Raw genomic sequence first — 27,373 nt, 5'->3', positions numbered from 1 at the left:
CTCTTTGAGACCCCATGGACTGTAGCCTACCAGGCTCCTCAGTCCATGGGATTTTCCAGGCAAGAGTACTGGAGTAGGTTGCCATTTCCTTCTCCAGGGGATCTTCCAACCCAGGGATCAAACCCGGGTCTCCCACAGTGTAGGCAGACGCTTTACGGTCTAAGCCAGGTGAATCTAATATATACTACTGATAAATGGCTAACAAATATGAAAAATTTTCATCATAACTAAGAAGCACAGAAATACTAATTAAAAGACCTCTCAGTTTTCTTACAAATTCGTAAAAACGTAAAAATTACAAATACTTCATTCTGACAAAAACTGCCAAAACCTTTCTAAAAGTCAGACAGCAACAAGAGCCTTAAATACCCATCCTCTGTGACTGAGGAACTTGACATCTGCTCTAATATAAGACTGTAACTAGAAACACAAAGTTATTTTGATATGTTTTGAGAGAGACCTCAAGTATAAGGATACATTCTTAATACTAACAAATCCAGCTAACTGAAAATAAGTTGATATTTGTCTTGAAACAGGAGTTGTAAGCCTCTTAGTATGAAAGTGAGTCTATTAACAGTCACAAACCTGTGTGTAAGTGCAGTTCTTCTTTTTACATTTCCCACATGTGAACAAGTCCGTCTGGGTTCCGCCTGTCTTGGCCATCTGATGCTCTCTGATGGCTTCTTTGGTCAAGTTTTTTCGCATCTCTTTGAGCTCATCACTAGCCATCTCCTATCACAAGGACAGCAATACCACCCAGTTACAGGCACCTTCTATACACATGCAGAATGCTGTTTATGCTCCAATAGTTAAACAACAACAGGATCAAAATCAACGTTTAAAGTTTTGAAAGTGAAATATCATATTTTTCCTCAAAGGACTCATCAGTTTGTTTACTCTTACATTTTTCCCAAACACTCAGAAGTCTGTATGTGAAAACTGCATTTAATGCAATCCGGTAGTGATGAGCGTATCCAGACCATGGTCTCTACTACTGCACCCACCTCCTCCGCCAGAAAAGGAACCAGGGGCCTCAGAGGAATGTCTGGTTCCAGTTTTGAGTCAAGAAATGCACAAGACAGGCAGAGTATCTTCTTGTGCCAGGAAGCATGGGAGCTGCCTGACCACTGTGAGCTCATCACTGGACAAAGGGGCTATGTGACAGAGCTCCATTGACCAGAAAGAGGATAATTTCTTCAGCCATCATGATAAATCACTGAAAAGACCAACCCACTGGATAAATAAAGTCACCAGTCCATAATGACACTTAAAAAAGTAGAGCACAAACACATGCAAAAATGGCAACAAAGGCCCCCATTGACGGTTAGTGGGGCGCCAACCACTCCTTCTGACAACCGTTAACCAAAGGGAAGAATTACACACTCACCTGCCTTTCCTATCCTAACCAATGGCCTTAAACTCAGGGCAAGTGCTCCTCTATCAAAGAAGTCTAGCTAAGGAAGGTGAAAGGACTTTCAGAATTCTAGAAATCTGTTTTGCAACTCCTAATGACATCACCAGTTCAGGCAAGGATCATCAGTGGGTGAACACGCAGATGAAAGGCCAGTGGAGAACCTCACAGAGAAGGGATGAGACTGTCCATACACAAATCCCTGATAAATTTCCACACCAAAGAGAACAAGATACATGTCTCCTGAGGTGATGTAGTATGAAGTAAGAAGGACCACTGATGAAGCATCTGTGCAGGGAAAATTAAACCTGCATATAATCTAAGCCTATAAAACTAGCTTCCAGTTCACAGAAAAGAATGGAGACAGAAAAATTAGTGTAATGAGGAAGAAACGGGCAATTCAGTGTGAGATACACAAGAGATAAACCAGTTTCTTCAATAGGTCAATGTCATGGAAGAAAAGGGGGCTGGAAAAGGAGACTTAACTATGTTCATACAGTCTTAAGAGACCAAGCTTAAGGTGACATCTAGACTTTGGATCCTGATACAAAGTAAATGTACAACCAGGAACATACAATGACTATAAACCAGATATCAGATACACCAAGAAATCATCATTAGACTTGCTGGACGCAGTGATGACAGTGTAGTTACATAAGAATGTCAGATTTTTACAGATTTCTCTCAAGGATAGAGAGGTGGAAAGATATAATGTCTGGAATTTGCTTGAAAATAATTCAGGGGAAAAGAAAGAAAACAAAGAAGGGATAGATAATAAACAAGTGACAAATTACTTAATATACTTGAAGCTTAGGTGATGGGTAGACAGGACTTCATTACACTATGCTCTGTACTTTGTGAAAATTATCCTAATGAGGTTTTAAAAAATGAATCTTAAAAATATAACAGTTTTCATTAGTTATATAGAAAGACAAATTCACTTGGATGTTCAGTAAGACAGTGAGACTGTAGACACACTTCAGCTTATATCTATGAATTAGCTACATCTAAAAAAAGCAAACAATGAATTTCATTTTCTGCATCACTTTCTAAATAAATATAAGAATAGTCAATAAGATGTAGCCAATCTTATAGTATTTAACCAAGAAAAGAGCTTAGAGGTTACAAAGTCTGTTTTGCAATTAGAAATTTAATTCTGATTCTACATGAATCTACAATAAATAACATTTTTATTTTTTGACAATAATTTAATAAGGCAACCACTCAAAGATCATGGTACAGTTATGAAAGGGACAAAGTACTGATGCTAACAGATTCAATCACCTTAAGTTCTTGTCTAGTATACTGTATATAGTGTGTATAAAAGTGTATTAGGATAGTTATTACAGATGTAGTATTTATTCAGTACTTCATGATTTAAACAGACTTTACTCTTGACATCATGGAATACCGTCACAGAAATGTTCTATTCAAATGCACTCACCTCTGCTGTCATTCTAGCAAACAAGTCAGGAGGAATGTTTCCACACAGCACGTTTTTCCTTAAATTTGGATTTTTGGCATCCTTAAGATTTGATATCCTACTTCGTACTCTATTTTTGTATTTCATGTCTGTATTCCTTATTTCTTGATAGATAGGTACTAGGCCATTAAGGAAAAAGGTTAAATTATAAAGGTCCTAAGATCATTTTTTTTCCTATTCTGCCATGATAAGAATTCCTGAAATTTCTAAGCAGTATTTCCAATTCAGATTAAATTAATAAGGCACTGTTTCTGCCTGATTTCCTGATCAGTACCTGGCAAAAAATAGTGATTTTATGCTATGAATGAGCAATACTTTCTCAATGTTTAATGCCAAGTGACACAGATTAAAAGGGTTTAAAATGTAACTCAGGTATTCAATCTGAGTGAGAAAACTTTAGAAAAAGAGCCTGAATTTATACATGCTTTCCCTGGCCCAAATCTGCATTCCGCCAAGGATCCTAAAAGCCTCAAAAAGACCACAGAGCTCTCTTGAGGGCCTTCTGATAGAAGAAGGTTCGGAAGACAGTTCACAGTGGCCTGAAGGTTCATCTCCTTCCGGCTCAGCAAGAAGCCAGGTTAGCAGTCGGTTTTTTTCAATAGGACGGGCTCCAGCAGGGGCCCAGCCCTAGAGCAGCCACCCCTCAGCCAGGACAGGCCTGCGGTACACTGTCATCTGTCACCAGACAGTTCCTGCTCCCTGGACCCATGTGCAAGACTCGCTCTCCCCCACCAGAGCTCTTTCTGAGGCACCCAGTGTGAACGCACAGGACGATGAGCTCAGGGGATTTCTATGCTTTGCTGAGGGCCCCACCCACAAGGTGAGACCCCACTTTGCACCCGTAGCACGTGTCCGTGAGACGTTAGTCTCAATCTGCAAGGCAGAAAAATAAAAGCGCTGTCACCATTGTGTATCTTACTTTTGCATAACAGGACAACAAGAACAACATGTCACAGACAGCCTTCCCCTTTCCCACCAAAACAATCAACACAGAAACTGTAGAATAAGATCTTCTATTCTTTACAGGAAGAAAAAATAATCTACTGGATTCTTGACACCAATATGAATATACACGCAAAGGATATCTTCCTCAATCTGAGATCCCAATTCTTCCTCGTCAGCTCCAATGGCGATATAGTCATCTAAACACAGACAGAGAAGTGTCATGAATGAATGATTACAACATATTAAAAGAAAATTTCAGTACACAGCCAATTAAACTGTATTCCTATTTCTTCAACCCCACTTGCCCTATACAAAGAATCCTTTCAGTATAGTTTCCTTAGAACCTGGTCTTCTTTGTGACTTCCTCGGCTCCTCCTCTGGATTCAGCTAGTGTCCACAGGGCTCCTGCATGGATGATGCCTTATCCCTCAGGAGTTGGGGAGTCATGCATCCAGCAGGCAACCCCTCATTTCACAACTCCAGAAATTCTGGCTGTTCCCACAGACAGCAGAGAAACTTATGCAAAGAACTGTCTTGTCTCCTTCCTGCCTCAGGCTTCCATGTGAAGAAACCATTCATTTCATTGGCCAATCACATATATGGACACACTCAGAAGACTTCTAGGCAAACGTTCAAAGTGACAGAAGGAACAAAAAAAAACTAGAAAGAAACAAGAAAATATACATAAAGAGATAATAAAGGAATCAGAGTAAAGAAAAGGCAGAGTAAGAAGAAAAATAGGTCATACTAACTAGGGCTCAGTATAATAGAAAAGGATGCATTTTTAGAAGACAGTAAATACATATTCCTATATATGAAACTTTAAAGCCGAAATTTTACATAGGAATGAATACCCCTAAATTAAATTAAAGCTCCCATATATAAACCAAGATCTCTTTCTCACTTAAAAAAGTAGGAAATGAAATTATGAATATAAAACTTATTAATGTCATAGTAACATTTAACAACAGGACAATAATATGGTATCATTAACTCTCAATCTGAGGCGGGGGGATACTGAGTTTGCAGATTAAATGTAAGGAGAAAAAGGATTGTGAAAAAGAGTTTAAATAAGTACGACTCAGGGGAACATTCACCAGAAGGAAGGAACCTATTGTTTCTGAGAATCACACGTAATAAGCAGAGGCCTGGATGCCTGCGCCTCTCTGCTCTCAGTAACGCCCAGCACAACAGCCTTTCCCTGGGCTGGGCGGTGAGGGGCAGCAGCCATCGGGATCCCACCCAGAGGATGAAATGAGGTGGACAGGGCAGCAGCGGCCTTGGTCAAGGGACTGAGCAATGACATTTACCTCCTGTTCGGAGAGCAGCAGCGAGCATCTCCCTGCACTTTAACCGCACAGAATCAGAAGTGCTCGGCGCCCGAGGAAAAGATGAGACGTACGTGTCCCGGGCATTGGTCTCGTCCTTTCTGCTGCTCATGTTGCCACTGGAGCTGCTGGAACACACACACACACACAGACACACAAAAAAAGAAGTCAGGAAAACTCTCTTAAAGTGAGTATCATTACCATTACTCTCTAAAAACAGTAATTCTGGGCCTAAATAAATGAAATAGTATTCCAGTGACTCTTAAATGGAAAAAAAAAACCTGCCTGTATATAGATTAAAAAGAAGTTAAAACTTTTAGTAAAGATGAGACAAGTCTTCTATTTTTTTAACCTTGTTCCTCCTTTTAAATGTTAAACAATATTTTTAATATAGAAAACACACATTACACCTCAATACAGCACATGAAAAGATGGGATCTCAGTTATGAGCAGAGGGGATACAGGAGGGCACAAAGACTATGATCGCTCTCGACCAAAACCAGAGAGAGAAAGCTGGCAAACCCTGCTCCAATCAGACAACCAGTGAGGCTTATACGTGAGACACCACTTCAGGATAAAAACCACATGGAGGGAGGAGTCGTGAAAATATAAACATCTCTTAATTTCTCTCTAAAAATATCAACACCATTGCAATAATTAATAACTCTTCCAGTCAACCTAATCACTTCAACCACTCCTGATTAACTTGCTGTGTTAGATTCTTACTGAAATATTTTCGGACTGGTTTCAGTTAACTTTTACCACAATAAAGATTTCCACCAATTAGTTCTGCCAAACTAATCCTGCCTTTCACTCCACTGATGTCACTTGCTACACCCTGCCGGCAGGCAGCCCCTTGCCCTTGCCGGTAACCCAGCCGGCCTCCACACACAGCCTGCATGGGCCCGGCGGCCACTCCGCAGGCCTTCTGAGGTCAGTCTTGTGTTTTCCAAAGTCTCCATGACCCCTGTCTCCCAAAACACACAAGCTTCCATGAAGTGAAATACCTTTCCTCTCTTGCTTCAGGGCTATTCTGTGACGTAACAGCAGTATCTTTTTTCTTTTCTTCAGAGTCTTTATCTGTTGATGGTCCATCTGAAAATTTATGAAATTCCTGTTTCAGCACTTGTTAAAACAAAACAAAAAACAGGACTACTACATGTTATCAAGCTATTTATCATGCAAAAAAAAAAAAAACAAACCAATAAAATCCTAAGCTTTTAACAAGTAAATGAAGTTTACGCAAGCTATTCTGTTAGCAAATGTACATGGAAGAAACACTGCACATTAAAAAAAATTAAAGTGCAAAGTATATATAACAATGTTGTTTTGATAATTTTTCATGAAGTAAAAAAATTTGAGGTGGTACTCAAAATACAAATAAATATTTCAGAGATAGTAAACAAAGAAGATTTTCATAGAATATACTTCAGGATTATTAGTTAGGCCTACTCAGCATCTCCTCTATCTGAAATAATCTGAAAACTAATACAGGTTATGAATACTAATAAAGCATAAGCTTTAAGACTTAAAAGAAGTGAGTCATCAGACACGGGAAAATAAAGTACATAAAATAGGTTGGGCGAAGGCAACAGTTTAGCACTGGAAAGAAACATTCACGTTTATAGCAACCAGAACAGCTTTGAAGCTGGGTTCAGAAATATTTGGACCCACTGCGTGAACTACCCCAGTTTGGTCGACTTTTTGATCCATACACGAGTCCTAGAGCTGCATGAATAGCTCAGTTCTCCACTGCCCTCTGTGCAGAACACGGAAGAACATCTACCCTTGAGGCCGGACTGCCCAGGCAGCTCTAAGCTCCCACGCTAACATGCCACTCTGGACGGGATGGACTGACAGAGGACAGTCCCAATCACAACTCCAGAACTATCATGGGAATCCAGTCCTCATGACACATGTCAGTTCTCACAGACCAACTGTATTGTCCCCTTTACTCTATAATTCCCTGGAAGGCCTGAAGATGCCATGGTATCGTGAGGAAGAAAGCACGGATCAGCGATGACATTTCAGAACAGAGCAAGGACCAAGACATGTTCCCAAAGCAACAGGGAGTAGGAGGCTTCAGAAAGGTCACATGATGCATTGTGTCTGACTCTCTGCAACGCCATGGACTGTACAGCCTACCAGGCTCCTCTGTCCATGGCATCCTCCAGGCAAGCATACTGGAGTGGGCTGCCATTTCCTTCTCCAAGGGATCTTCCTGACCCTGGGATCAAGCCCAGGTCTCCCACCCTGCAGGCGGATTCTTCACCATCTAAGCCACCAGGGACAGGGAATACAATCAGGCAGTACTGCCTAACAAGGTCCAGTGCTGGGGGGGAGCAGTAACGCTGCCATGATGCAGTGTGCACTACGGTGGCCCTCTGAGAAGGCAGGGCAGTAAGAGGCAGCAACGGTCATAGAAACACTCCAACCTCTGAGCAGAGGGTGGTGAGCCACGAAGCAGAGCCTGACTCAGAGGGCTCAGACCACACCCTAGAGCTCAGCCGCTTAGCACTGCTCCTACTGCACACAAACAAGGTACCTGATCTCTCAGTCCCTCGACTGTCTCAGCACAAAGTGGGGGTGACAGCAGCCCCTCAACTGTCTCAGCACAAACTGGGGTTACAGCAGCCCAGAGCACGCGGGACAGCCGGGAGGACTAAGTGCATTAATACAGGCCCACACACAGTGTGTCTTAAGTGTTCAGAACTGTGCTAACCAGAAGCGGAGGAATTCTCCCAGAAATCTAGCTAACCACCTAAACGGCAATGTTTTCTGGTTTGGAATCTAATAGAGGATCCTCTATTTCGTTAATTTTCTTAAGGCTGAACTTTCTAAATTTCCCAGGCTTTACAATTTTTGGTTCCTAGTTTCCAAGCTCTTATATGTAACAGGTCTTTTATTATTACTGCTGCTATCTATGAAGTATTAAAAGCTTCACTTTTTTTATTTTCTCCTCCACATAAGGCTGGTAACTGCTCAGGAAATGGCTGCTTCCAGGGCTGGGACAGATAAGTCCAGCATGTTGCGTGCTGCCAGAATGCAGGAAAGAGGTTAAAAACAACAACAAAAAAAAGCAAGGAGCTTGTCAAAGAGACACAAAAGCCAGTTTGCAGGGGTGCCCACTGGTCAAACCTGGGACAATGTAAATATCAAAATAAATATGAGCAGGAATGGATTATAATCCATTATACAGAACAGGAACCTATGTGTCCACACTCACAACAGAAAAAGAACTGAGAGGAAAGAAGAGGGTTCTTCTTACAGAATGATGATGTATGAAAACTGAAAAAGTAGAAAAACTAGAAAATCTTAATTTTTCAACTGTCACCGAAAAGAATGGTTTGGGCAGTAATCGGGGGATACCAAATAGGGGTGGGGGAAGGTCTTGACAGGGAGCACCATAGTTTCAGGGTCTTAAAGTGATTCCCACAGAACTATTAGACACGAGGAAAAATCATCAGTGATGCATTGTACACCTTGGATGGGTCTCAGAAATAACACCGTCCTATCTCTGTACACCACACCCCGGAAGGACACAACACACATGCGCAGTACCCCGACTAGGGACGCAAAACCGGATCTAGTCATGAGAAAATGCCAGATGAAGCCCGAACAGGGAACATGGTGGTCCAGTGGTTAGGCCTCAGCGCATTCACTGCAGTGGGCCCAGATCCAGTCTCTGGTTGGGGAACTAAGAGCCCGCAACATGCACTGCACAGGCCAAAAACAGACAATGCCCCCCCCACACACACACAACAACAGAGGGAGGGGAGGAGGGGGCACGTGTTCTTCAAAAGTCCATGTCCTAAGAGACGCTTACTCCTTGTAAGAAAAGTTATGACCAACCTAGATAGCATACTGAAAAGCAAAGACATTACTTTGCCAACAAAGATCCGTCTAGTCAAGGCTATGGTTTTTCCTGTGGTCATGTATGGATGTGAGAGTTGGACTGTGAAGAAAGCTGAGAGCCGAAGAATTGATGCTTTTGAACTGTGGTGTTGGAGAAGACTCTTGAGAGTCCCTTGGACTGCAAGGAGATCCAACCAGTCCATTCTGAAGATCAGCCCTGGGTGTTCTTTGGAAGGAATGATGCTAAAGCTGAAACTGCAGTACTTTGGCCACCTCATGGGAAGAGTTGACTCATTGGAAAAGACTGTGATGCTGGGAGGGATTGGAGGCAGGAGGAGAAGGGGACGACAGAGGATGAGATGGCTGGATGACATCACCAACTCGATGGACATGAGTTTGAGTGAACTCTGGGAGCTGGTGATGGACAGGGAGGCCTGGCGTGCTGCAATTCATGGGGTCGCAAAGAGTTGGACACAACTGAGTGACTGAACTGAACTGAACTGAACTGAAAAGACATAAAAAAAGCTTAAGGATGAGGAAAAAAGCTGGAAAAGTAATTATTGGGACAACTGACAAAACTGGAACAAACAGTGCACTGCAGATTAAGGTAACTGTGGCTGCGCGGGCGCAGGAGGGCCTAGAGGAGCTATCCCACACTGAAGGTCAGGAGGGGCGGCGGTGAGGAGATACCCCTCGTCCAAGGTAAGGAGCAGCGGCTGCGCTTTGCTGGAGCAGCCGTGAAGAGATACCCCACGCCCAAGGTAAGAGAAACTCAAGTAAGACGGTAGGTGTTGCAAGACAGCATTAGAGGGCAGACACACTGAAACCATACTCACAGAAAACTAGTCAATCTAATCACACTAGGACCACAGCCTTGTCTAACTCAATGAAACTAAGCCATGCCCCTGGGGCAACCCAAGATGGGCGGGTCATGGTGGAGAGATCTGACAGAATGTGGTCCACTGGAGAAGGGAATGGCAAACCACTTCAATATTCTTGCCTTGAGAACCCCATGAACAGTATGAAAAGGCAAAATGATAGGATACTGAAAGAGGAACTCCCCAGGTCAGTAGGTGCCCAATATGCTACTGGAGATCAGTGGAGAAATAATTCCAGAAAGAATGAAGGGATGGAGCCAAAGCAAAAACAATACCCAGCTGTGGATGTGACTGGAGATAGAAGCAAGGTCCGATGCTGTAAAGAGCAATATTGCATAGGAACCTGGAATGTCAGGTCCATGAATCAAGGCAAATTGGAAATGGTCAAACAAGAAATGGCAAGAGTGAATGTCGACATTCCAGGAATCAGCAAACTAAAATGGACTGGAATGGGTGAATGTAACTCAGATGACCATTGTATCTACCACTGCGAGCAGGAATCCCTCAGAAGAAATAGAGTAGCCATCATGGTCAACAAAAGAGTCCAAAATGCAGTACTTGGATGCAATCTCAAAAATGACAGAATGATCTCTGTTCGTTTCCAAGGCAAACCATTCAAAATCACAGTAATCCAAGTCTATGCCCCAACCAATAACGCTGAAGAAGCTGAAGTTGAATGATTCTATGAAGACCAACAAGACCTTTTAGAACTAACACCCAAAAAAGATGTCCTTTTCATTATAGGAGACCGGAATGCAAAAGTAGGAAGTCAAGAAACACCTGGAGTAACAGGCAAATTTGGCCTTGGAATACGGTATGAAGCAGGGCAAAGACTGATAGAGTTTTGCCAAGAAAATGCACTGGTCATAACAAACACCCTCTTCCAACAACACAAGAGAAGACTCTATACATGGACATCACCAGATGGTCAACACCGAAATCAGATTGATTATATTCTTTGCAGCCAAAGATGGAGAAGCTCTATACAGTCAGCAAAAACAAGACCAGGAGCTGACTGTGGCTCAGACCATGAACTCCTTATTGCCAAATTCAGACTTAAATTGAAGAAAGTAGGGAAAACCACTAGACCATTCAGGTATGACCTAAATCAAATCCCTTATGATTATACAGTAGAAATGAGAAATAGATTTAAGGGCCTAGATCTGATAGATAGAGTGCCTGATGAACTATGGACGGAGGTTCATGACATTGTACAGGAGACAGGGATCAATCCCCATGGAAAAGAAATGCAAAAAAGCAAAATGGCTGTCTGGGGAGGCCTTACAAATAGCTGTGAAAAGAAGAGAAGCGAAAAGCAAAGGAGAAAAGGAAAGATATAAGCATCTGAATGCAGAGTTCCAAAGAAAAGCAAGAAGAGATAAGAAAGCCTTCTTCAGCAATCAATGCAAAGAAATAGAGGAAAACAACAGAATGGGAAAGACTAGAGATCTCTTCAAGAAAATTAGAGATACCAAGGGAACATTTCATGCAAAGATGGGCTCAATAAAGGACAGAAATGGTATGGACCTAACAGAAGCAGAAGATATCAAGAAGAGATGGCAAGAATACACAGAAGAACTGTACAAAAAAGATCTTCATGACCCAGATAATCATGATGGTGTGATCACTGACCTACAGCCAGATATCCTGGAATGTGAAGTCAAGTGGACCTTAGAAAGCATCACTACGAACAAAGCTAGTGGAGGTGATGGAATTCCAGTTGAGCTATTTCAAATCCTGAAAGATGATGCTGTGAAAGGGCTGCACTCAATATGCCAGCAAATTTGGAAAACTCAGCAGTGGCCACAGGACTGGAAAAGGTCAGTTTTCATTCCAATCCCAAAGAAAAGCAATGCCAAAGAATGCTCAAACTACCGCACAATTGCACTCATCTCACACGCTAGTAAAGTAATGCTCAAAATTCTCCAAGCCAGGCTTCAGCAATATGTGAACCATGAACTTCCTGACGTACAAGCTGGTTTTTTTAGAAAAGGCAGAGGAACCAGAGATCAAATTGCCAACATCCACTGGATCATGGAAAAAGCAAGAGAGTTCCAAAAAAACATCTATTTCTGCTTTATTGACTATGCCAAAGCCTTTGACTGTGTGGATCACAATAAACTGTGGAAAATTCTGAAAGAGATGGGAATACCAGACCACCTGATCTGCCTCTTGAGAAATTTGTATGCAGGTCAGGAAGCAACAGTTAGAACTGGACATGGAACAACAGACTGGTTCCAAATAGGAAAAGGAGTACGTCAAGGCTGTATATTGTCACCCTGCTTATTTAACTTATATGCAAAGTGCATCATGAGAAACGCTGGACTGGAAGAAGCACAAGCTGGAATCAAGATTGCCGGGAGAAATATCGATCACCTCAGATATGCAGATGACACCACCCTTATGGCACAAAGTGAAGAGGAACTAAAAAACCTCTTGATGAAAGTGAAAGTGGAGAGTGAAAAAGTTGGCTTAAAGCTCAACATTCAGAAAACGAAGATCATGGCATCTGGTCCCATCACTTCATGGGAAATAGATGGGGAAACAGCAGAAACAGTGGCTGACTTTATTTTTTGGGGCTCCAAAATCACTGCAGATGGTGACTGCAGCCCTGAAATTAAAAGACGCTTACTCCTTGGAAGGAAAGTTATGACCAACCTAGATAGCATATTGAAAAGCAGAGATATTACTTTGCCAACAAAGGTTTGTCTAGTCAAGGCTATGGTTTTTCCAGTAGTCATGTATGGATGTGAGAGTTGGATTGTGAAGAAAGCTGAGTGCCGAAGAATTGATGCTTTTGAACTGTGGTGTTGGAGAAGACTCCTGAGAGTCCCTTGGACTGCAAGGAGATCCAACCAGTCCATTCTGAAGGAGATTAGCCCTGGGTGTTCTTTGGAAGGAATCATGCTAAAGCTGAAACTCCAGTACTTTGGCCACCTCATGGGAAGAGTTGACTCATTGGAAAAGACTCTGATGCTGGGAGGGATTGGAGGCAGGAGGAGAAGGGGACGACAGAGGATGAGATGGCTGGATGGCATTACTGACTTGATGGACATGAGTCTGGGTGAACTCCGGGAGTTTGTGATGGACAGGGAGGCCTGCTGTGCTGCGATTCATGGGGTTGCAAAGAGTCGGACACGACTGAGTGACTGAACTGAACCAATGTTAAATTTCCTGAATTTCCTGTATTAGGATTACATAAGAAAATAAACTTGTTCTAAGAAAACATACACTTAAGTTTTAAAGAGTAAATAAAGATGAGAGATCCACCTACTCTCAAATAGTTTGGAAAAAATAAAGTGTATGCATCGGGATATACATAAAGAGAAAAAGAGGAGAGAGACTATGACAAAAGAAACATGGCAAATATTAAAGATGAATGCCCTAGAAAAATGACACGTGAATTATTTTTGAAAATTTTTTCTAAGTTAGAAACAGTTTTTTTTTTCAAAAAGTGGGACACCTTCTCCTCCGGGAAAAATTTTCTTCTTAAAGAGGCAATCCAGGGGAGGAGGGAGGTGAGATGTATGGAGAGTAATGTGGAAACTTAGAACACCATATGTAAAATAGATAGCCAATGGGAATTTGCTGTATGACTTGGGGAACTCAAACAGGGGCTCTGTGACAATCTACAAGGGTGGGATGGGGAGGGAGGGGACATGGGTCTACTGATGGCTGATTCTTATTGATGTATGACAGAAATCAAAAAAACTCTGTAAAGCAGTTATCCTTCAATTAAAAAATAAAGTGGCAAAAAAAGAAAAAGAGGCAATCCAGTTATAAGTATTAAAAAATCTGACTAGCTTATAAAGCAGAATCCTCAAGGTCAGACTAAAGCCCCCTTCCAGATTATAAAGTACTGATTTCAAAACACCTATATTCATTAAAAGAAAAAAAAAATTCAAAAACTCAATGTTTGAATAAACCAGATCATAAATATATATAAGGGAAGATACCTAATAACTTTTTCCAGGATTTGATGAGGGACTTTGCTAAAGATGTAACTTCTTCATCTGTGCTCTGCTTGCGAATAGCATTCACTGACATTCCAATTCTTGTGGACTGCAAGGCAATGACAAAAAAAAATGTATACAAGCAATTTTATTTCAGGCAATTCGTTGTTTGATTTTCTTGTTTTCCAGATGCCTCTTCATTTTAGAACAGAAAAAACATCAACTGTATGAATTCTTTTAGCAGTAGACTGTCGATTTAATAAGACACACACATCAAGGGTCTCACCACCGAGATCTGCAGGCATGTTAACTCGCTACTGAAATGAGGCTGGTCAACTAGTAAGATGAAGTCAGTCTCTCTCACAAGAGAACAGAACAAAGAGTGTGTGTGTACACAAGGCAGGCAGATGCAACCACGGGCTCACACACACACCCACTTTGCTTCTTCACATCTCCTGCACAGATTACTATGTACATCACGTGCTGCGCCTTATAAGGAGGACACCAAAACAAATACCACCGTCCACACAAGGTTAAACACCAGCACATGATCACAGATACTAAAAATGGACTTCACAGAATACAGACAACTTAACTTGTGGTGACATACGTGCTCAGGGGCGTGCTGGGAGCGCCCATATTCATCAACCGTCCCAAGATCCTTTAAAATCAAGATCATCATCCCTATTTTTAAAGATGAAGAGACTCGAAGTGTCAATAAATAACCTGGCCAGCATCACACCATTACTAAATGGCAAAACTGGGATTTTAATCCAGGTCTGTTGCCTCCAAAATCCATGCTCTTTTCCCACACATCAACTGTCTTCAAACTGCTCAGAGAACATAAAGATTCTAATGGCCAATTATGGATGATAGATAAAAAATGGTGACTTAATTAGTAAATTTAGGTTGTCAATAGACAATCTCTCAAAATATGGTTATGGAAGAAATAAAAGGAATTGTTAGTGAGATACAAAAGGGAGCCCTGCTATAAACTTTAAAGCCGAGAAATAAATGGATCCTTAAGATTTCCTTTTAAATTATTCAATGTACTCAACAAAGAGATTTGGGGCATCTGTTGAAGAATCTAGAATATGTATCTGACTGGACTGCCCTGTGTTCTCTCTCGGAGAGTGGAGCACAGCAGAGGAAGTTTCCACAGCAGACACACACAGGGGACTCACCACTCTAAAACCCCAAGGTGGTTTGAGATCAGCATGTGGGGGACGTTTTTCCCACAGAAAGTGGTTTCTTTCTTGTAGAAGATAGTATGTTCTAAGAACTTTTCTCAGTGAAGAAAAACTGTTAGAACTTTAGAATGCTTTAGAACTTGTCTAAAGCACTGCCTTCTCAGCCGGTGGGGCATGCACTTGAATGCAGAAAACCTTTCAAAAGCAGGCAACATTTTTCTATGATGGTAACTCAGTAGATTACTAATTTATGTTACCATCTTTAAAAAAAACAAAAACAAGTTAATAATGTTTTACACTACAAGAGGAAAATACAAAAAACTTATATTGTATTGAAGATGTTTCAGTATTTTATGACAATTACCTATTCAAAAATTATGACATATGTTAGCACATACCTGTAATAGTTCCAGGGTCATGGGAATATTCTTAAGCTCCTTCAGTAAATCCAATGCTCCAGCCTATAAAATAAAATAATTTCAAACTAAATTCTCCAGAGAGTAAAGCAAAGAGTAACCAGAGATTTAAATGTATATTTTCCTATCCACAATTCACTGAGAGTCATTTATTCATGTGAGGAGAATGGTATATAGAGATACAGATACATAGATGAAGAGGAAAAAAAGAAAGAGCAAAGAGTTTTCCAAACAGGCTGCAACTCACTAGAGGATCATAAAATCCATTTATTGGGTTATAACCAGCACCTACGTGTTGTCGTGTGAAAGTTTACTTTCAGTAGTATTTGTTTATGTGTCTCAACTAGAAATGTGCAATGTTTCTCACTGTGGTGGTACAATACCCCCAGACTTCCATGCAGGGTAATTAGCTATGGAAGCAGGAGTGGGAGAGTGGTGGTGGTGGGGGCACCGCTTCTCTAGAATTCTCACCACGCCTCTGCACCTCACAGCTCAGACTCAAGGACACTGCTGTCTACCTGGTTCTTGCATGGTAAGAAGCAAATTCTGAAAGGAAATCCAGAAGTGAGGTCTCTGTTAAGCTCGCAGGCCCATCTTCTGCCAGGACTCTGATTCCCATCTAGAATCAAAGGCTCCCATGCAGCTGATGACGATGAGACTTAGCACTACGGCTAAAGGGGCTGGAATTACATGAGAAGCAACAGTGCCACCTACAGCTTGTGGTCAACGTGATACTCATTCAATTGACCACATTTCAGTTCAGTTCTGTTCAGTTCATCTAATACATTTAACTTAATTAATCATGTATCATTTAGTCTAATAGTGACTTAATGTACTATATTTGGACAGATTATTATTCTACCCACCACTAATTAAAAAACTATTAAACTATCATAAACTTTTCTTATCACTTCTTTTTACTTTTGCAGTTCCTTTAGACTTGGAATTTTTGTCATATTACCTTTTACAAAACTGGCTAAGGTGGTGGTTCTAAAACTATTTTTCAGAGTCTAACACTTATGAATTGCCTACTGACTCAGATTCCATAATATCTGATTTTAGCCCACAAAAAGCTGTGTCAAAACACTAGTAACACAACATTTCACAAAAGAATCTATAAAAGAGCTCTGAGCTCTGAGCCATCAGCTCTCTGCAGGCACCAGGGTGGGCTCTGGGCATGTAAGCCTGCTGCCTTTACCCCACTGCTCTTCTCCCACTGGCTTCTTGCGGGGCCAAGAGCACCCCACTACTCTCAGATTTCCTTCCAAGTCACTGACACCTGTTCCACAATGTTGATGCTGGGCTGGATGTTCTGTCTGTGAAAGTACATCTCAACATCCATCTGGCCAGCAACACGTGTAACTCATTCTGCTTTCTGAAATGTTAAAATATGAAAACTAGGCACTCCATGAACCAGTGAAACACACCACACCCTGGGAAAACAGAAAGCCCAGAGCACGGAACAAGCATGGAACCTCATGGTATCACTGTATTTCTTAAGTTTAAAATCAAGCAAAGGTTTCTAGCCAGATAATTCTTCCATTTAAAGTTGACAAATGTGGCCCTGAAGAATAAAACAGTATTAAATTTTCTTCTGGCAACAGATACATCCTTTTAATTTAACCCAGAACCTCCTAGCTAAAAACAAGTTCAATAGAAATTATGAAATAGGTCATTATAAAGGATTTTAAGGATCCACCATTTAAGAGATTCCTCCTGATCATAAATTCTATAATTTCTTTTTATTTAGAGGCAACTAAAAATAGTAAAACATTAGAGTTGTTAAAAAATAAAACACTGACTTTAAATTTACTGTTAATCAAGAATTTTTATACGCATGCCATTTTTGTGAGCAAGTGTCTTCAATCCTGTATCTGCAAATCCCCAAACCAAAATCCTTTAAAAACCAAAAGATTTCCCATAGATTTTCAATAAACTCATTTGGCAGTAACATCTAATCTCAACAGATGTACACAGCTATTTAGTTCTATTTATCCTACTTAATGTGTGAATGTTACATTTCACTATAGAAATGCCAATGTCTGATTACCGGGAACTGCCCAGCTCCCACTGACGATACTATGAAATATGTGATGTTTGTACTATACCAATATGTTTATAAACCTGGGAAATTTGGAATTCTTAAATATGTTAAAGACTCTGAAGGTTTTGATTACAAGACTGTTTGCCTGTATCCTTATCTACCGTAGATATTTTTCTTCTACTCACATCTCTGTGGTCTTTTTGAACAATTTCTGACCTAAGATCAATAAAAAGTGAAGATAATCACAATTCTAAGAGTCCCTTAAAAAGCAGGGTCTTTAGGTTTACATAAAGCTGGGTTGCATATCAAGTTGACTCTTCTAACACATCAGCAATGTGGCTTAAGGTCTAAGCTATTTTTCAAGCAGAAGGAAGCAACAGATTTGCATTAATTTCATCACCCTCTCCTTTTTCACTCGGATCTCTTTGGTGAGACTAGGGTTAGAGATATAGGCTATGGAAGGAAGGAAAAGTTAAATAACACTTATGGGATAAAAGTAAGACCTTTCTCAGAATTACAGTGTGTTCTAACGAAATAAGATATGTATTTCAATCAAGGTTCTTTAGGAAATAAACAACTATTAATATGATGATCTGGATGGGTGAAAAGGGCAAAAAAGAGACGATCATATGTTAATTCAGTGACAAAAACTTTTTTGAGGGTTACCATATGCCAAGCGCTGCATACAGTGTCTCATTTCTTCTTTACAAGGAACCCTATGGAAGCAGGAATCCTATTATCCCCATTTTACAGATGAGGAAATTAAAGCCCAGAAAAGTTAAGAAACTTGCACAAGGTCACAAGATTTACTAACCAGAAAAAGTGAGATTTACCCCGTTCTGTCAAATGACACACTCACCCTTAACAAACACCCATCTACACCACATGCCAAGCTCTCTGCTGTGCTGAGGACACAGCAATGGGCAAAACAGAAACCCTTTCTGACCTCAGGAAATCCAAAAATAAGCAGAAATCTTTGAGCCTCCACTTCAAACCTTCAATTAAACAAGAAAAAAAAAAAACAACCCTGAATTCAGAGAAGGTAAGTAATTTGCCCGAGGCGATACTGATGGGTACTGCAAAGGGACAAGAGCCCACTTTCCTGGCCTGCATCACTGCTCTGTCCATTCTACAGCCCCACCCTTGGGGCAGTTCTGCTCTGTGTGAGCTCCAGCAAACAGCACTACTAAACAGTCCCTAATCATCACCTGCCTCTAAAGGTCAAGTCTATTTGATTGCAGCATCTCCTATAGACAATGATGCAAGAGAAAGAAAGAGTCTGCCTCAACTTCAAGAGTCAAATTTAGTTCACAGTACTGGCTAAAAGATAAACAGCTACAGACTACTTTATTACAGCCTTGGTACTACTACCTGTCATCAGAGAAAAGTGCTTTATAAAATATGGTATGATGAGAACCCAGTACATAGAAGACTGTACAGGATCCAAATGGTCTTCTGTTCAAGGAAGAGGGAAGAAGCAACACAGAACACAAAGAGCACACACGTATATGGTAGATCTAGATTAAAATCCAGGCTCTGTCAATTCCTAATTGTCAGATCTTGGGCATGTTACTTTGCTTTTTCAAGCTTCAGCTTCTTCATGTGTAGATGAGCATATTACACTAAACTTTAGTTAGGATGATCAAATGAGGTAATATAACACCTAAGAAGTATCAAATTACAGTGCCTGACATATAAGAGATGGTTGATAAGATACAAAATTTATACATAAATTCAACTTTATAAAAATTAAAAGCTTTGGGGGATTCCCTGGTGGTTCAGTGGTTAAGATTCAGTGCTTTCATGGAGTGGCCTGGGTTCAGTCCTTGGTTGGGTAATTAAGATCCTGCAAGTCACACAGTGTAGGCAGAAAAACAAAAGGTTTTATCTTTCAGAAGACACTATTAAGAGAGTGAAACAACAGCCCACAAAATGAGAGACAATATATGCAAACCCTATCTCTGTTAAGGGTCTTGTATTCAGACTATACTGGAGAAGGCAGTGGCACCCCACTCCAGTACTCTTGCCTGGAAAATCCCATGGGCGGAGGAGCCTGGTGGGTTGCAGTCCATGGGGTCGCAAAGATTCGGACATGACTGAGAGACTTCACTTTCACTTTTCACTTTTTACTTTCATGCATTGGAGAAGGAAATGGCAACCCACTCCAGTGTTCTTGCCTGGAGAATCCCAGGGACAGGGGAGCCTGGTGGGCTGCCATCTATGGGGTCACACAGAGTTGCACACGACTGAAGTGACTTAGCAGCAGCAGCAGCATTCAGAATATAAAGAACTCTCACAACTTAGAAATACAAGTATTCAATTAAAAAAATGGGTAAAGGATCTGAACAGACATTTCTCCAATATGCAAGGGCACCAAGTACTGAAAAATGTTCATCATTAGTCATCAGAAAAATGCAAATCACCACAATAAGATACCACTTTATACTCACTACGAAGGCTATAATCAAAAAGCCATAATAACAAGTACTGATGAAGATGTGGTGAAATTTGAACCCTCATGCTACTGGTGAGAATGTAGAATAATAGTTCAACTTTGGAAAACCGTCTGGCAGTTCCTCCAAAGGCTACATAGACACAGTTATCAGATGACCTGGCAGTTCTACTCCTACAGAAATGCATACACCCGACAGAAATGAAAATATATGTCCACACCAAGACTTGATCAAGAATGTTCTTAGATTATTCATAATAGTAAAAAAGTGGAAAATGCCCAAATGTCCATCAAACGATGAGTAAATAAACAAAATGTGATATATCCATCAGAATAAAGGGATGCTATTCAACACAAAGGAACATAGTATTGACATGCTGTTACACAGACGAACTTGGAAAACACCAAGCGAAAGAAATAAAAGGCCATTTACTGTATGATTCCATTTACACGAAAAGTTCAGAATAAGCAAATCAAGAGAGAAAGAACATAGATTAGTGGTTGGGGGGAGATATGGTAACTATGTAAGGGGCTATTTAATGGATAGTTTCCATCCGGAGTGATGAAAATATTCTAAAATTAGACAGTGGTGATAGTTGTACAAATTTGAGAATATATTAAAAACCACTGAACTGTATACTTTAAAGGGTGAACTGTATTGTACAGCTATATAAAGCTGTTATAAAAGATTATGTTCAGTTCAGTTCAGTCGCTCAGTCATGTCCGACTCTTTGCGACCCCATGAATCGCAGCACAAAGATTGTGTAGTCATTCTAAATTCGGATTTATGCTAATTAATCTAACCCTGATATGGAAACCACAGTTTTTTTTTTTCCCCAACCCAGGTAAGATTAAGACTTAGAAATGTACATATTTCAGGTATCCCTGCACCTAGGAGATTCTAACATCTAATTTCAATTTCTCTCTTTGCAATTTAATTCTACTCAGCCTTGAGCCTTCAGTGAAGAAAAAAATAAACAAATCTCAACATCACTCATTAATGTGTCCATGAACTTGAAAATTCTAAGTTCTCACTTGATTCCTCTAAGTCTAATGTTACAAATCCTTTACAAAGATAAAAAGATTTTTTTCAGTTCAGTTGCTCAGTTATGCCCTACTCTTTGAGACCCCATGGACTGCAGCATGCCCGGCCTCCCTGTCCATCACCAACTCCCAGAGTCTACCCAAACCCATGTCCATTGAGTCAGTGATGCCATCCAACCATCTCATCCTCTGTTGTCCCTTCTTCTCCCACCTTCAATTTTTCCCAGCATCAGGGTCTTTTCCAATGAGTCAGCTCTTCGCATCAGGTGGCCAAAGTATTGCAGTTTTAGCTTCAGCATCAGTCCTTCATATCCTAGGCACTGCCAAGAGTTTTATATTCATCTAATCTTTACTAAATTGTATCCAATTTACTACCAAAAAAACATTTCAGACCCTAACAGCTAAAGTTCAGAAGAGTCAGATTTTGAACCAAGATTAGGAGACAGACTTGTTTACTGACTTTTAGTCAAAACGGCAAGAAAAAGAAAATCTATGTAAAAAACGGCTAATATCTGAAAATTTAGAACTGATTCACGTGATTCATCATGGCCTCCAAGCGTGTCCTGTTTAAGATCAAGTGCACAGCCGGGGCAACATTCTGGGCAGCGCCAGGGTCTGGATATTGTGGGGATATTTAGAGAAACCTGTCTGCCCCACAACGGCAATACCCTGGTTGCCCAATGTACCCAGACAAGGTTCAAGACCCAGATCTTCTAGAGAGATGCTTGGAGTGGTAGATGCTTGAACAGAGTGGTACTGGCTTTGACGAAAAACAGATTCAGATTTATATCTTCATTTGGCCACTCTGTAGCTATTAGACTTGAGAATTCACTCAAGAGCCTAAATACTTTATTTCCTCATTTTTATTTTTTTAAAATATATTTTTATTTATTTATTTTTTGGCTGCATGGTATGTAGGATCTTAGATCCCCCAAAGGGATCAAACTCATGAAGTCTTAGCCACTGAACCGACAGGGAAGCCCAATTTCCTCATTTTCAGACTAGAGATTAAGACTTAGCTCAATAAACTGTCTGAGGAATAAATCAGATAAGGTAGGTACTGAGAAGAATTCCTAGCTCAGAGTAATAGCTCAATAAATGGAAGCTGTTTTTATTATTACTTAAAAGTGACACCTATGATTTGTACTATGATAGTAAAGCACTATCTAACAATGGCACTTAAACTTCAATTCAGAGGACAACTATTATTTTTTCAGCAAAGTTCACTTTTCATAGTATAAAAATAGTATAAAAAATAGCTTGTAGAGAAAATCTGGAAGCCACACACACAAAAAAGAGAGAAACAAATCTATCATAATCCTACAATTCCCCAGAACAGCTTCTGTTAAATTACTGAACAACTTAAAAAGCTTTCATGGGCTGCTGGTGGGCCGGGAGGGAGAGTCATTTAGACCGTTTCCCTTTCTCTATTTCATCTGCCTATTTGAATTTCTGTAACACAGACAGGAAAAGAGAGAAGGAAAAAAGTAAAAGAGCCAGTCAATTTTACCTTTCTTTGGCAGGGAGCTGGTGGGGGGGGGGGGGGTGTGCGGGGGAGCAAGCTTTTATATTGGTAAAGTTTTGTACTACTAGAAAAATAGAAGATTTGAGAAGAAAAATGAGACCTGAGACTTATTTGTGGTACTTCTCGTTCTCCTGTTGACGCATTATGTCTTTATAATTTGAGAACTGCAGATAAGCATAAACTCGTCTTCTCAATACTTGTTCACTAGGAAATTCCTCATTTTTAGGAAACATTTATTACAAGGAAACAAACACAAGCATCACTAGATGATTAAAGGATACATTATAGCCCAAGTTAGAGAAAAAAATTATCCAACTAACAGCCTTTTCCCCTAGGTTACGCTTCTATTGTGGGAGTCTGGCGTTCCCTATTTGAAGGACTGATGCTGAAGCTGAAAGGCCACCTCATGCAAAGAGCTGACTCATTGGAAAAGACCCTGATGCTGGGAGGGATTGGGGGCAGGAGGAGAAGGGGACAACAGAGGATGAGATGGCTGGATGGCATCACCGACTCGATGGACGTGAGTCTGAGTGAACTCCGGGAGTTGGTGATGGACAGGGAGGCCTGGCGTGCTGCGATTCATGGGGTCGCAGAGAGTCGGACATGACTGAACGACTGAACTGAACTGAGGGTTCCCTAGACAGAGAAAAAAACTTGCCAATTTAAGCAAAATAACAGAAATGTTCAGCCAATGAAATATCCAGAATTCATCACTTGCATCAGGCAATGAATGGCCTGTATCAACAGAAAAAACAAATAGCAAAGGCAACTGTCTAGAACAGAAAACAAACAGGAAATACTTTAAAAGTCCAAAATTGCAAATGCAGATTAACAGGCTATGAAATCACATGCTAGGCAATGCACCTGTGAAAGGAAAAGAGGAAGAGACTAAGTTTGAAGCCTGAAGAATTCGGTGTTTAAGGTTGCTTTCTGCTTTGGCATGCAGACCAGCAGAACACTCAGCTCCTGGCTTAATCCAGTGTACACTTCATGGAAGCTGGGGAACTACTTGGCCTAACTTGGTTTCTTACTCTGTAAAATGGATGCAGCACAGCAGTGTCTGGAGTCCCAAAATGCCGCTGCACAGATGCTTTGTAAAGTGCTTTCTCTAAAGTGCGATACAAACCAGAGCACCCCTTTCCTCTCTCCAGTTAGTTTGAGAATTCAGTTTAGCTGAAAAAAAAAAAACGGCTTTGCAGTGAAGGACAGGGAAGCCTGGCATGCTGAAGTCCGTGGAATTGCAAAGAGCAGACACGACTGAGCGACTGAACAACAGACAGCTCTGAAGCAAGGGTCAGAAAGTGGCACAGGCAGGTGGACAGAAATGCAGAAACTGGGACATCTCATACAAACCACAAGAGAACACATCCACATAAACATGTTATCAGTGACAGAAAACGCTGCTGGCATCAACAGTAAAGCGCCCAGAGAGGCCCAGCCAGGACACTTGTGCAAACCCGCCAAGCAGCACACTCTCGTCAGGGTGTGTGCCTTAGACACAGCCCTTCTGCACTCTACTGCCTAAGGAGATCCACTTAAAAAAAAAAAAAAAGTTTAGCAGCTTGCCAAACACACTGGTATCGTTTACCTTTTTAATTACTAAACAAACATGGAGGACAGTTGAAATAATCCAGGGCATGTTTAGCCCTTTTCAAAAAAAAAAAAAAAGATCCGGGAATTTCACGTTTTGCTTTATCAGCTTCGTGTCTAAAACAGATCACAAACCGCTGTTCTAAGTTTTCTCGTTTTTAGCCAACGAGCCCGGAAAACGAGAACGGATTCTTTCAAACGGCAAGGGCTGTCTGTACTCTTGGGCTAAGCCAGCGAGGCTCGGCCACGGTCAAGTTTATAGTGAAAACGCTTCGATGAAGTTCACCCGGCTGCACCGGCCCCAGGGGCCTCGGCGCTCAGAGCGGGCCCTCGGCCGCGGGATGGAGCCCCCCACCCCCGAAACCCTGTGCCCGGGATGTGGAACAGGGCACCCCCCGCTACCAGAACCCTCTCCCAAGAACACGGGATAGGACTCCTGCCCCGGGACCCCCTCCCCGGGACGTGAGACAGGACACCCCCCAGGACCCCACCCAGGGCCCCTTCCCCGCGATGCGGGACAGGACACCCCTCCCAAGACCCCTCTCAAAGACGCGGGATAGGACTCCCGTCTCGTGACCCCCTCCCCAAGATGTAGCACAGGAAAACCCCACTCCACCAGAACCCTCTCCCAAGAACGCGGGATAGGACTCCCGCCGCGGGACCCCTCCCCAGGATGCGGGACAAGACACCTCCCCAGGACCCCCCCTCTCTGTGATGCGGGACACGACACGGCTCCCAAGACCCCTTTCCAAGGACGCGGGTTAGGACTCCCGCCCCGGGACCCCATCCCCGCGACGTGGGACAGAACTCGCCCCCCAGGCCTCCCCTACCAAGAACGCGGGACAGGACCCCTCCCCCGGGACTTTCTCCCCAGGACGCGGGCCAGGACTCCCTTGAGGGTCCCCGCCCCAGGACGAGGCCTCGCCGGCGTTGCACAGGGAGGGCGGGCGGCGCGGGCCGCGAGCCTCACCAGGCCGCCGGGCTCCCGCGTCCGGTCCCCGCCCGCCGCCCGGCCTCGCTTCGGCCCGCGCCGCCCGCCGCGCTCACCGCGTTCTTCTTCTGCACCATCTTGTCCATCTTCTTGGCAATGCGGATCACCTCGTCCTCCATGGCTCCCTGCCCCGCGCCCGGCCGTGTGGGACGGGAAGTGCGCGAAGCTGGCGGGCGGCGGGCCAGCCCAGGCGTCTGCGAGGCGCCTCAGCAGGCCGTGCCCAGGCTCTTCCTCACCGACCGAGCCCGCGGCAGCGGCGGCGGCGGCGGCGGCGGCGGCAGAGGCGGTGGCGCTCCTCCCCCGCAGGCAGAGCCAATCGAGTGGCGCGCGCGCCGAGCAGGCGTCACCAATCGACAGAGACCAGCTGGGCTACAGGCCCGCCGGGCTGCAAGTCTTCGCCGGCTGTCGTGAAAGTGGGCGGGCTGCGCCGCCGAGCTTCGCGCGCGCGCCCTGCAGCCCCGCCCCATCCCCTCCCACCGCGGTCCCCTGGTGCCCGGCACCCCTGGTCTGCTGGTCTCCCGTCCACGAGCCGTGGCGCCCGCAGAGACCGCCCCCCCCCGCCCGGGGTCCCCAGCCCCGGCGGCTTTGGAGAATGGAACGTGGTGAGAACCCCAGCTTTTTCCCCGCCGTCGACCGCTGCCTGGAAATTGGGTTCTCCATCCCCCTCAATAGATCGTTGTATCGTAAGGATGTGGCCGTTGTAAGAGTTTACTCTTTGAAGTCGTTTGTAAACGCCGTGAGGACGGGGACCCAGTCTTGTTTGTTGCCTGACTCAGAATGTTGGACGCTGTACCTTGAATATAGTAGAATAATCGTTGACAGTAACGTTCTCATCAAGGAAATTGATGAAGGCGTCTCACCTGCTCTGAAGATAAGTGAGGAAGTTGAAATGTAAAAAGTTATGACTAACAACCCAAAACCGAGGTAGAAAATCGAAATAATCAATACTGGAGAGTGTAGGCTCCTTCCGTAGATCTTTGCGCAGTTAATACCCTGGACTACCATCTCGTGCAGTTTGCAGACATAGCCCACACCCAATTTAACTGCAGACATACTCCACACCCAATTTAACCACCACTAATCAAAACTCACCACCTAAAAGTTTCCTCTATACTAGGATGTCAGGTATTGCTCTAGCTCAGTTTTTTGGGCGAAAGAGTAATTTGAACCGTGCCCCTTTCTCTTTATTTCATTTTAGTTTTAAAATTATCTTTTCATCATTGATTCCTACGTAGGTATACACCTAGGTATTCTTTCTTCTTTGGGGCAATGGTAAATAGTATTGTATTTTTAATTTTGGTTTTCACATGTTCCTTGCTAGTTCCTTGACTTATAGGTCATTTTTAACTGTTTCAACTCCCAAGTTACATTCATGCAGCCATTGCTTATTGCGTTACCCAGATGTTTATCACTCTGCCCATTCTTTGCATCTCTTCTTTCCTCTAATTCATTTTTTTCTTCTGAAAGAACATGGTTCTTTCAGTGTTCTTTTTTCTCATAAACTTTCTATATCAAAGTGGTTTTCTTCTGCCCTCACTTCAAAATGAGTTCACCTCTAAGTTTATCAGTTATCCTTTCTCTTCCACTTTTACGTTATTCCTTTATCCTCTGCCCTCTGGTGGTGTTTTTGTTAAGTGTGATGTGCGACTCTTCAAGTAGGCTCTCTCTGTTTGCTGTTAAGATCTTTTTCTAAAAAAAAGGAACCTTTTTCTATGGTATTCAGTTTTGCTTCTCACCATGAAATGTCTCTTTAGAGACTTTGGGGTTTTTTTTTTAATTCTTTTTTTTTTTTTTTTGGCTCCACTGGGTCTTGGTTGTGGCACACAGGCAGGCCGCGTGTCATGTGGGATCTCAGCTCCCTGCCCAGGTAGGAACCCACATCCCCTGCATTGAAAGGCGGATTCTTAACCACTGGACCACAAGGGGAAGACCCTAGAGCCTTAGTTTTGTTTCTTCTGTTAGTAACTCATGTTGCTTCCTGAATCTAAGATTTCTTACCTTTCCTGAAGTCTGGAAAAATGTCAAGTCATTTTATCTTCAAGTATTGCTTCTCTGCCATTCTGTGCTCTGCAACTTCCATGAAACTTTAGGTTGGACCTCTTCATTTTACTTTTCCAGTCTCTCACCCTTCCTTTGGTCCCTTGAATTTCTTCTAATGAGTTTCTTTCATACACAGTTTCATGCATACAAGTCTTCTGTGTTTAATATGCATTTTAACTCATCTGAGTATTTTTTGTAGGTCATATATTACAATTCAAACTCAAGGAG

At 42.3% G+C, this 27,373-nt stretch overlaps 1 protein-coding gene across 4 annotated transcripts in view; it reads right to left on the bottom strand.

Annotated features, from left to right (window-relative positions):
• TCEA1 (transcription elongation factor A1) overlaps window positions 1–25,372 on the bottom strand; it is a 29,018-nt gene extending 3,646 nt beyond the window's left edge. The window contains exons 1-8 of one of the 4 annotated variants that reach the window (XM_006076978.4): window positions 25,162–25,372; window positions 15,442–15,504; window positions 13,857–13,962; window positions 6,175–6,292; window positions 5,150–5,295; window positions 3,980–4,036; window positions 2,856–3,010; window positions 586–732 (exon numbers count right to left, since the gene is read on the bottom strand). In XM_006076978.4, coding sequence (XP_006077040.1) covers window positions 586–732; window positions 2,856–3,010; window positions 3,980–4,036; window positions 5,150–5,295; window positions 6,175–6,292; window positions 13,857–13,962; window positions 15,442–15,504; window positions 25,162–25,224 — 855 coding nt within the window. In that variant the 5' untranslated portion in view covers window positions 25,225–25,372. The remainder of the gene's footprint in view (window positions 1–585; window positions 733–2,855; window positions 3,011–3,979; window positions 4,037–5,149; window positions 5,296–6,174; window positions 6,293–13,856; window positions 13,963–15,441; window positions 15,505–25,161) is intronic. The other 3 variants (XM_006076979.4, XM_006076980.4, XM_006076981.4) reach the window with 3 other exon arrangements.
• Window positions 25,373–27,373: the final 2,001 nt, after the last annotated feature.

The sequence above is a fragment of the Bubalus bubalis genome, chromosome 15 (assembly GCF_019923935.1).
Source record: "Bubalus bubalis isolate 160015118507 breed Murrah chromosome 15, NDDB_SH_1, whole genome shotgun sequence".
NCBI lineage: Eukaryota > Metazoa > Chordata > Mammalia > Artiodactyla > Bovidae > Bubalus > Bubalus bubalis.
This window is presented reverse-complemented; position numbering and strand designations above follow the sequence as displayed.